Genomic DNA, 12,423 nt, shown 5'->3' with positions numbered 1-12,423 from the left:
CAGAATGCAGCTCAAGAACAATAAGAGAGCATCTGCAAGAGAAAGGCTTTAAAAACCGTAAACATCTTCAAAGGCCATGCCTCCTTCCACACCGCGAAACAGCTCGGTTAAACTTTGCTGAAAAGCACCAAACATGGGACGTAGAAAAGTGGAAGAAGGTTTTATTCTCTGATGAGAAAAAAATTTAACCTGGATGGTCCAGATAGCTTCCAACATTACTGGCATGATAGGGATATCCCACCGAAGACATTTTCTATACGACACAGTGGAGAAGGTTCCATCATGATTTGGGGTGCTTTCTCCTTCCATGGAACAATGGAGCTTCAGGTTATACAGGGGCGTCAAACAGCAGCTGGCTACATTAACATGTAGGAGAGAGCAGCCTTTTTGACTGAAGACCCTTGCTTGTGTGGAAATGACTGGATCTTTCAGCAGGACATCACTGCAATCCACAATGCCTGCAGGACAAAGGACTTTTTCATAACGAATAACTGAACCCCACTAAAAATGTCTGGGGGTGGATGACAAGGGAAGTCTATAGAAATGGATGTCAATTCCAAACAGTGCATGATCTTTGTGAAGCCATCTTCACCACTTGGAATAGCATTCCAGCCAGCCTTCTGCAAACGCTTCTATCGACCATACCAAAGCAAATGTTTGAAGTTATTCTCAATGATGGCCGTGCAACTCACTACTGAGACCTCTTGTTGGGCATTTCCTACCCTGTTTAAGACTTCTTTTATGGTATGGTCTTGAACTTTTGACCAGCTAGTATTTAGGCTAATTTCATGGTGTTCACATTTTCCCTATTAAATGCTAAAAAAGTTTTTTATTTTCATTTTCCCTTTTCTTATTTTCATCTTTCGAAGCTCTACTCAAGTAAGTGGTTGAGTACGACAACGCAAAATGCATATTTTTTCTTTATATTCATTGGCCTTAAGATTTTGGCCAGCAGTGTATTTACAATATACATGTCATGTAAATTCATGTTATTTCATGTACTTACATCGGTCACTGAAATGTAAGAGTGGACTTAGCATTTTATGTCTTATCACTAGTAATCTTAAGAGCTACAGTGGCAGACATCCCTTTTTTCTTTTCTAACTAAAATGATCTAGTTTTAATATATTTAATTGTCATATGTGACACTAGATGACAATAGTGTAGCTTCCAATATCTTGAAAATGTATTCAAAATTATTTTCGAGCTCTGCAGTAATACTTTTATTCTAACAAACATTCAAGCGTACAACTTCATAAATGCTAACACTTCAACATTATGAAATCATGACACTAATTCAAAATTTTCTATCTATATTATTGATAAATCACACACACAAAAAGTAAAACCTACCTGTTAACCATTACTTCCTACAGTGGTAAGTACTGTTCTTAAACATTATATAATAGTAATCTCTCACTATTTTGCTACAATACAATATTTTGTTATAATGCTTGGAAAATGGCTTATTATAATGTATTTAAACAACAGAACTATTATTACACACAACTATACTGTTGAATGACAATGTAATAAATAACAAAAGAAATACATTACTATTTTATTGAATAGAACATGTTATCAGCAGGAATTAGATTTCACGTGGATAAATCACTTGAAGAAGATACATCAGATATGATAGCCACAGTGAAAGAAAACTTGGGGAATTTTCAAATACAAACTTTAGAATCTAAAAAAATCAACATATTCTTGATTGTCCAGAAATAGTATTTTTAACAAATCGATTTCACTGGTAATATCGGCGAGAAGTCACATAGATATATTTCTCAAGTTACAAATTGGAAGACCCAAGCTAATCACAAGATAAAGTACGATGAATTTTACTTTACCAAACGATAACATATATGACGAGCGTTTTCATCTTTCTGCTGCTGGTAATATGTCCGATTATAATATAAATGCTGACTTATTACATAAATACTGAAACAGTAACAAATTCAGACGTTCAACTTTTGTTACTTGTTATATTAAGTAAGGGCTAAAAACAAATTACCTGGTATTGCTTTACCCGAAGGTTTGAAATTTAACGAAAAAGGTATGCGCTGTAAGCTTACAATTCAGTGAAATTAAGTTTTTATTATAATTATCAGCTCTATATGTGATTCAGTTTTGTTACAAAATTGTTCTGTGTATTTTAAAGATATAATTACTTGTCAGGTTTATCGACCTATATACTGACCTATATTACTGCTACCGAGCCCACCACTACCACGCTTTCACTAACGGCAATCACAAAGTTCCTGATAAACCCAATAAGAATGTAATTTGTGCCCCCTTACGATTTTTACGCACGGTACACATGGCGAAGAATTATTTGGTGAGGCGGGGGGAAGCGAAAGAGAGCCTAGGTAGATTTCACTTTACGCAAGATTTATTTCACGTAAATCTAACGAGAAGTTGCAACATCAGACTGACAGAATATTCGAGCTCTTCGTCCTGACTGTAGGTGCCAACACACGATTGAAGAAAGCGAGTGAATTCGAATCAAACTGGAAAACAAGACTGCACGATCGTGTATAACAATTATACAGGTCAAGTTAACTATTCGATAAGGATCTTACAAACTAAAGGTAATTCCTTGTGTAATTTCTTTTTAAAGAATGACTTCCATCAGAATAAGCTATGTACTGAAATCAAAACTAAAAATAAAACTAGCCATCATTACAAATAATTAACCCTTAAACGGTGGCCATCATCAATGCTGCTACCTACAACATTCCCGCTATTTAAAGGTTAAATATATAAACTAGAATACATTGTTAAAGAGCTGAATACCTTTGCTCTTAACAACACAACACTGTTACTTAAAATTGGTCATTTATTGTTAAATTTGAAGTCTTAGAATGTGTTACAGAGTATAAACTACTGATGAAAAATAATGAAAAACACTTGGGCTTAATCTTTTACCAACAAATAGCGGAATTGGTCGTACTTTATAACGCCATCACGGCTGAAATGGCAAGCATGTCTGGTGTGACGGGATGTCGAACCCGCGACCCTCAGATTACAAGTTAGGCGCTCTAACTTCCTAGGCATGCCGGTCCTCCAATTCTATACCATGGACTACTTAAAGGTAATTCGGGACAGTGTGGCATACCGTAATTAATTATTTAATAATAACAATAGTGTGAAGGACTGGAAACACAATTATCTAAAATAATTTAGGTTCTACTTTTGGTGTAGTTTCAAATTGTATACTGCAATCCAGACTGTACAAAAATGATTTTTTTTTTTAATGTGCCTACCTTTCTGGTGACGTGGCTGCGTTAATCATTTTCTCTTCTGGACCTTCGTATGTTCCATATACATTTTCATATTCTAGATCACTCAAGCAGCTGGACGGCTACATTTTGTTCACAAAGGTAGAAAATTTGCAATTATAACTCGAGATTTGTGTCAGTTAACTAGAACTAGCATAAAAAACAAAACATACAGTAAATACGATCGAGTTAACCGTCACGAACAATGTATCAATTGTGTAACTAAATAAACCTGGAAACCGAATGAAACCGTTGTTTAAGTCACCTTTATCACTTTAACCACATTAAGGCAGGTACTTCTCTTGTTTTTGTTTCGTTGTTTCTTATTAATGGGCGTCTGTACAGTACCCACAGTGAGTATCGAACCCCAACCTTAAGCGTTGTAAGTCTTCAGACATATAGCTAAGGCACTGGAAGGCGGGCGTAGATAATATATTTCATTTTAAAAAACAATAAAGAGACATATACTTGAATTTTACGTCGATATTTTGAGTAACTTTCAAATTTCAGTCCCCACCCCACCCATCCTGTAACAGGCCATTAATTTGTTCGTTTTTAATCTCGTACAAGAGGGATATCGACGTTATCTGTTCTTAATTTTGAGTTGATAGACTAAAGGGAAGGCACCCAGACAATATTACCCACCGCCAACAATTGAATTATTCTTTAACAAATAATAGATCATCTCATCATAGCGCCTCAACAGCTGTAAGGAGGAGCACGTTCGGTAACAGGATCCGAAATTAAGTGCCCTAAGCTCCAGGCCATACCACGACCAAACATTTGTCTGCCTACAATCCGTAAAATAATACTTGTCTGACAGAACTTGGTTTGAAATCATCATATACAATTAACAATTATTTATTTATTTCGTAACTTGTGTCATGAAAGCATGTCTAAATGCACTGTAACATTAGCCTAACCTCATCTGGGCCATATATAATTAGAACCAGGTTAAAATATTAAATAACAGAAGGGAAACTCACCGAGTACTTTCCTGGCCTGAAACACTGGTGGTGCGTATTTATGGAGGAACCCACGTTATCCAACTAAGAAATAAAAATTAGTAGCTATGTTTAAAATATCATAATAAAACATTCATTTTAAACTGATCTATATATAAAACTCAAAATCTCGCTTATTTATTTGTTTGCTTACTTCTCTTTGCGCCGCAATTAGTGGGCAACTCACACTTTTCTCGCGAGAAGGTGCGCAAAAAGGCAATTTTCAATTATATAAGCACCTATTGTCTGCTAGCCTAACCAGTAAATTTATCATTAACATGTACATTACACAAATAAATTATATGCAGATTAGACAATTTTGGTAAATTTGAATTAAGATTTAATTTAATTTTCAAATGCTATTAGGAACAAGGGATAATATCTCCGTTTAAATTCTTCATTTGAACACACATTTTATGATTTGCTTTGGAAAAGGGATTTTAACGTTTCATTCCAGAAAGTGATTACTTTCGAGCGGCATCACACTACCCGCGAACGTCACACAATGTCAAATGTAGATGTAATATATTCCGTTCCACCACAACTCTGTGTAGTGTAGTGCCACACCATTGAACTGAAAATGTTAAAGATATGAATGTGAACCACGATCACAAAACAAAAACTAGACTACAGATTTAAGATATGTTAGGTACACGTTAAAGTGCATATTTCACGAATACTATACATATTAACGAGTGTTTCAAGAATGTGTGTATTTCCTGTTGAATAATGTCCAGTTAATTTGTGAAATGTCAATGTTCATATTATCCAGTAGAAATTATGTATATTAACCAAACAATGTGAAAAATTCTTTTATACTATTACATTATACATATTATCCAATGGCATTACTTATTGTGCATAACACATCCAAGTAGTACGGAAATTCGCCAAATTACACACACTTACCGAAACGTGTTCACAGTATCGTGAAATGAATTTGTAAGTAAATCATTGTAAGTTTATTTGTGCGTTTCGTACTTTTGTCACAGCTGGTTCGATTTTTAATGAAATTCACTAACTAGTCACGAAGATGTTTTACACACGTGGAGTGAAAATCGAAATATACCAAGAACGAAATTACGAATAAATCAAACTGCACAGGACCAATGGTGGACTTATCCTCACAACAAAGAACTAATGGCGGACTTCATTCTCACTGCAAACAACTACTGGTGGACTTTACTTTCGCAGAAAGAAACTCAAAGAAAAACGTTTGAAAAAAAAAGCATTTTGATTACAAAATTTAAAAGTTTCGCAATACATTTACTCCATCTTTCAAAACATTGTAAATAAAGTGATTGGTCACCCATCTTCATCTTTATTATTGTACTTCAATTTCCTCATTAGGAAACAATTGTTTTCAACTCTTGAAACTAAATGGCCTTGGGGAGATACTGTTCCAAAGGAAAAAAAAAAACATTTAGGTTAAAACAATGAACTACGATCTTAAGTTATCGACTGTACTTGCCCAAGAAATATTAAAAATCGCCCACTTTTTAATTACTATTGTACAAAGAAATATACAAAGCCACGAAAAACTTATTTTTATTTGGGCTGACAAACAAGGCAGATTTTTTTTTTTTTTTTTGCTACCTCTGTGTGATCGCTTCAAAAATGAAGCCTTCGTATTAATCATGTAATTAATTACGAGATTAGACGCATGATCGCTCAGTACTCTTGATAAGTATCTCGATCTCGTGCGGCAGGTTGTCTCCCCCACATTCCAAAATTAAATAAAAATATCAAAATTTTGTTGCCTGTTTAGTTCCATGTTTGTTAGACTTGCCACTCTAGGCCTACACTATTGAATAGATAAAATTAATCTCAGTTGATATCTTCTGTTTTTGTTAAGACGTCATTTCTGTTAGGATTTCCTTTGTTTATTTTAGATTTACAGTCGTATCCTTCGCAGGAAATCGAAACCCTGGATTTCGACTTTGTAAGTGCATGAACTTACCACTGTCCTTACTGACACGGAATTTGAATGAATATGTTACACAAAAGACGAATACACACGGGCTAGTAGTTACAGATTTCCTGGTATAAATATAATAAATATTTGCCTGTTAAAAGTGTCCGTGAATTGTGGAGTATCCATAAGCTGAGAAGTACATCAAGCAACGTACTAACACACTGGTTTACTCACTTAAACTAATGTTTCCAAATCTAAAGCATATCGACAATTAAAATATACAAATTTGTCTGTGTTAAATAACTTGTCGTAGTCACAATATAAAGAATTATTATAATTTAGAAATATATTCCTCTATCATAATGGTAACCATAATCTTTAAAGAAAATGCACTTTTTTCATTCAAAAATGAACAAGTTTTTTGTTTACTATGTGTGGGTGTTTTCATGTAGCGAAGCCACATCAGGCTGTCTGCTGAGTCCACCGAAGGGAATTGAATCCCTGATTTTAGCGTCGTCAATCCGTAGACTTACCGTTGTACCAGCGGGGTCCATTTGTTTGTTAAAGAAATGAGTAGTTTTTTTTTTTCAACATATAATTCATTGTTTAAACAATTACAGGCACTGTTAGAGTTGGGAGATGGAGGAGTCCATCCACTATAATTTTTTTTGTGGGGGCGCCATTTTGCATATTCCCATTTGCATTATTATTTGTCTTAAACAGTAGTTTTGGAAGGTTTGAATTATGCTATTTTATATTTGTGTTAAATAACTCTATACAATCAACTCACTATGCTGTAGCCGTTTATCTCTGGTTACAAGTCAACCTATACTTTATTTCAAGATCTACGATCCTAATAACTAAGGCACATTTCTTGTGTGTTTTTTTTCAAACTCCATTGGTCCCCAAAACCAACAAAAGAAACCTCGAGTGTGCAAGTGTGTGTCTTTTCAAAGTTCGCATTTCCACTAAAGAGAGAGACCGGAAAACACAGCTGCCTATTTCGAAGAAGTTTAAATTTTCAAGTCGATATTAACGTATACGGCTTTTATCACAAACAGCACTAAAAATATCATTATCTCTTCAATAGTGTATTTCATGTTCCTTTATCCTGCTCGTCTGTTTGTTTGTTTTGGAATTTCGCACAAAGCTACTCGAGGGCTATCTGTGCTAGCCGTCCCTAATTTAGCAGTGTAAGACTAGAGGGAAGGCAGCTAGTCATCACCACCCACCGCCAACTCTTGGGCTACTCTTTTACCAACGAAAAGTGGGATTGACCGTCACATTATAACGCCCCCACGGCTGGGAGGGCGAGCATGTTTAGCGCGACGCAGGCGCGAACCCGCGACCCTCGGATTACGAGTCGCGCGCCTTACGCGCTTGGCCATGCCAGGCCTATCCTGCTCGTCACGTAACAGGTCTGTCATAATTGTAGTCACCATGCACTACTTAAAACAACTTTAAAGTATTGATACTTTTTTTCTATAATAATGCTTAATCAGAAAGCTTCTGTTTAGTAAAAGTGATACCGGTACCTTTGTAATATGGCGAGTGGCAGAATAAAACGAAACACTTAACTGTAGGAAGTATCAAATATAGCACAAATTATGTGGTTTATAATAACAAAGTGCCGCTTGAAAATATATTTTAAAATGAAAATAAGATGTACGGTTTAAAAACCTGATACCCCAATTAGTTTCGTTGTTTTAAACTATAATAGGGCCCGGCATGGCCAAGCGTTTTAAGGCGTACGACTCGTAATCTGAGGGTCGCGGGTTTGCATCTCCACCGCGCCAAATATCCTCGTCCTTTCAGCCGTGGGGGCATTATAATGTGACGGTCAATCCCACTATTCGTTGGTAAAAGAGTAGCCAAAGAGTTGGCGGTATGTGGTGATGACTAGCTGCCTTCCCTCTAGTCTTACACCACTAAATTAGGGACGGCTAGCACAAATAGCCCTCGAGTAGCTTTGTACGAAATTCAAAAACAAACAAACAAAACAACAAACTATAATATTTTAACAAGTAAAACTGTGTCCACCACAGCTGTGTTTAATCTATTCTGCAGATGATAATAAAGAAAAGTATACATTTAAAACTATCGTCTCTTAAAAAAATTACTCGTCTTACGAATAAAAAAATTTACCAGATGCATACCGAAACTCGTTTTTATTACAAAATTTATTCAGTAAAATATCCGTCAGAACAATTATCACAAGTTTTCATATTATTCAAAATACAAACAGATTTATAAGCACATGAAATACCTTTTTTTATTACATAAATAAAAAATTGGGAATTTAAACACATGCGAAAAAACAAGGCTGGTGATACTGTAGAAATTATTTGCTCAAACTACAAATCCCTGTTTTGTCTCCATGCTGTTATCTAGAATTACATTTGGTCCAGTCAAAATACAAACTTTACATCGACTTTTCAATACCCTCAAATCCTTCGCAGTCACTTATTTAGTATTCACAAAAAGTTTGGATGTAATATACCAAACTGTTTTTGATGTAGGATTGGAAAGGATTAATAATAATTACAAACTGACCCATTTTGAGAGGATTTTTTTTCCTTGCAAGTCTAATATGTATGTTTTTATATGCTTACAGCTTTAGCATTCAATAGTACACGTTTAAAAGTATTGTTTGAACTTAATCTTTGCTGTTTAAAGTGCTTTTTACCCGAACGTTCTGTTAGAGTTCGTGCAATTCCTTGCTATCCTCATTGTGAGTCACTATTGCAATTCATGATTATTAAATCTAAACCTTAAATGAACATCAAGGTTAAAATTTTAGGAAGACAAAGTGAAATGTCAAGAATAGTGATAATGGTTAAAGCAAAAATATTTAAAGTCAGTATTATATCGTATATCCATTATTATAGCATTTAATTTACAATCTGTATATAGTTTGATACTACTACGTATAACAGGATATGAAGTTTACCGGAAGTGGAGGTACGTCGATGACGACACGACGTCGCCTGAGCTCTTCCAAGCGTTCGACAACATCCTGGTAATGAGTTCGTAGTTCTTCCGAGTACCGCTTGGCAAGTGTTTCCAACTCACCGCGTGACCCATCCTGTAACGGAAAACAGCGAGTATAGTTAAGACGTGACGCTAAAATATTAGCTAACAATGAAGCTATTCACGAATCTAGTATATTTGTCACGCACTTATCTGAAATGTGTGAAAACGTCTATACGCTAATTTACAATTTCACATATGCGCGATTATTTTAAATCGTGTCTCGCGCTTAAACCGCGGCATCAGCTGTCGCAGAACTTAGAAGGTCAATGGTGCAAAAAATCAACACGGTGATGAAGCATGAACCGAGATATATGTTTAAAGAAATCGCAGATAGGTAGAAGATTAATATATATATTGTCCAGCAATAACTTTTAATAATAAAAATATTTAAAAAATCACAACAAAATTTATTTTTAACTGTTTATTTTATGATTGAAAAAGTACTTGTTAAGACAACGTCCTTAATTTTTAATTCCTTCAAATTAAACTGTAAGATAGAATTAAATTCATTCCATCTGTTCGTAAACGCGCTTAATTGCTAGGCTTAGTAATTTTTAAATCTATTTACAACTTGCGTCTGAGAATTACTCCGGTCTTAAGATAAGTCTTAAACAAAATATTTACTAACTAGAAGATAAAATACTTTTCCTTTTTTTACTTTAAGACGAGATTGAAAATTTCCAAAACATTTATACTAATTAATTTAAACTGCATTGTATCATCAGTTGGGAACGTCACTGACAATGTCTTCAAAATGTCTATTTCGTATGCCTAATAATTGGTGGCTTTACGCCTGCTTTGTAGCTGGAGTTAAGACTGCTTACGACTCAACAATTCGATTGAGTATTGATCGTAGGCCTAATTCAAACTATTCACTTTAAAAGCTGTTGTAATATAAAAACTTAAACGAATTACATACATATATGTACATTAGTTTAATTTCAAATCAACTTTGCTCCCTGTGTTATTAAATATTAAAAAAGGATCTAAAAATAAACGTGAAATCGAGTTATACCTGTTTCGGAAAATTCAATTCCTTATAAGTAAATCAAAATAATATGACTAGACTTCATATGGTGGTGTGTATATGTATGGTATCTTGAAATGTCCTTCACTGCCATAGTATTCTTGTATTTACAAAATAATTTCAAGAATATGCAAGATTGATACTAAAAATTTATTATTGTATATTATTCAGTCAGAAATGCTTTATAAAATACAAAAATAAATACATAAAAACGAAACCCATTCAATCATTCCATCTACTCTTTGGCACCAAGTTTTAACAGTTTCGGAGAATTCCCAAAACAACTTGACAACAACAAGACTATATAGTTATTTGCTTTTTGTGTGAATTACAACAAAATTTGAAAATAAATGTCTGCCTCCCTTCAATGAGTTTTAAGAGAAACATCAATAACCATTCTTATTCACGTGAAAAATCACTAATTTACAGAAGGCACTAGTGAAAAGATTTGCATTAATAGCCCTCTCAATTGTGGTTAAAGTATTCTGTAACCGACAACAAACAGAGTTGACTTTTTCTTTTTCTAAATAAAGTTTAATTGGAAAGATTATTATTCATCTGTTAATGCATTTATGAAATGTTTCAGTTCAAATCCTCAAGAAATAAAGTACTGTAATACAACTTACTTCATCAACTGTCCAATTTTATCTTTTTTTTTCAAATAAATCCTAGAAAATTTTAAACCAATCACTGTCTAATATGGGCTGAAATATGCGCCGATTTAACCGACATTCCACGTACAAGGGTTAAATTAATAAATCCTTAAATAAAAATAAATCGAAAGTAAAACAGCAAGATATAAGAAACATTAGTGCTCGTTTTACAAAATTATATACTTTTACATGCATTTGTCTCTTTCAAAGCTTTATGAATTCACAAACAGAACTGAAAGTTTTTGCCATTTTGAAGCCTAGCCTGGGTATTGAAAAATGTTTCTCTATGTATGCCTTAAAAAGCGAAAATATTTAGTGAAGATTAGTAAATATATTTACAGCGACAAGCATGTTCAGGCAGTCTATTACAATATAAAACTGTCTGACAAAAACACCGAAGACAAGCAGTCTAGTCTGGAAGAGATTTCTTCATTGACTGTTTTCGATAACTATTCACGGTCAGCACCTGGTGATTAGGTCGTTGAAAGCCTTTATAACTACTACGAAGACTACCTAATATTCTTTCAAATTATTCGTGAATCGCAGCGGGGTCAGTGTGATATCACTCTCCTACAAAAACCATTAAAAGTTATCCATTGTCCACCTCAGAAATAACTAATTTTTGCTTATCACTGTATATATATTTACTGCGACTGGTTTGTGATTGTAAGTTGTAGCTTTCACTAAATATTTTCACTTGTTCTGACATTTATAGAAGGAATAATGTCTACCACCTCCGCTTTAAAATGGCAACCCTTCAAACTCTGTAATAGTAATCTTTTTCCGACCTTAATTTAGTGTTTGTCTTTACAAGTTAAACTCCTGATGAAAACCTGTAAACTAAGCCTTCCCAAGGGAAACTTCTACCTGTAATTGCCTTTGTTCAAAACTTCTTGGTAAATATTTAATATTCTACTTTTTTCATCCATTGGTGAACTTTTGGCAAAGATGTTAATTTGTTTGAAATTTTTGTCTACATATCATGCCATTTTTTTCGTAATAACCCACATTTTTTTTAATAGTTCACTATGAACACCAGGTCGTAATATCATCCCCACCCAAACCGTACACGTATTAGCAGTACGCCTACAGTTAGACAGATGTGACCAAAACGTCGCTTCAAACAATTTACTCTTTTTTTCTATTATTCGTCTCTTAGTTGTTGTTTTTTCTACTTAAATTCAAACACACATGCACCAACAATTATGAATGTATTTCAATAACGTTTAATGGTTGTTCAATGAAAATTATGATAATTGTTTGTTTGTTTTTTTGAATTTCACGCAAAGTTACTCGAGGGCTATCTGCGTTAGCCGTCCCTAATTTAGCAGTTTGAGACTAGAGAGAAGACAGCTAGTCATCACCACCCGCCGCAAACTCTTGGGCTACTCTTTTACCAACGAATAGTGGGATTGACCGGGTGAAAGAGCGAGCATGTTTGGTGTGACGGGGATTCGAACCCACGACCCTCGGATTACGAGTCGAGTGCCTTAACCACCTGGCCATGCCG

The 12,423-nt window shown here is 34.5% G+C and overlaps 1 protein-coding gene across 8 annotated transcripts in view; it reads right to left on the bottom strand.

Moving 5' to 3' along the window:
- The window catches only part of LOC143257621 (uncharacterized), an 89,317-nt gene that overhangs the window by 27,306 nt on the left and 49,588 nt on the right, over positions 1 to 12,423 (bottom strand). For all 8 annotated transcript variants that reach the window (XR_013031966.1, XR_013031965.1, XM_076516624.1 and 5 more), the window contains exons 2-4: positions 9,151 to 9,285; positions 4,268 to 4,330; positions 3,267 to 3,364 (exon numbers count right to left, since the gene is read on the bottom strand). Coding sequence is in view for 6 of the 8 variants with exons in the window: in XM_076516624.1 (XP_076372739.1) it covers positions 3,267 to 3,364; positions 4,268 to 4,330; positions 9,151 to 9,285 (296 nt within the window). In the remaining 2 variants the exon portion in view is untranslated. The remainder of the gene's footprint in view (positions 1 to 3,266; positions 3,365 to 4,267; positions 4,331 to 9,150; positions 9,286 to 12,423) is intronic.

Source organism: Tachypleus tridentatus, chromosome 7 (assembly GCF_004210375.1).
Source record: "Tachypleus tridentatus isolate NWPU-2018 chromosome 7, ASM421037v1, whole genome shotgun sequence".
Lineage (NCBI taxonomy): Eukaryota > Metazoa > Arthropoda > Merostomata > Xiphosura > Limulidae > Tachypleus > Tachypleus tridentatus.
The sequence above is the reverse complement of the archived record's forward strand: the minus strand, read 5'-3'. Positions and strand labels throughout refer to the sequence as shown.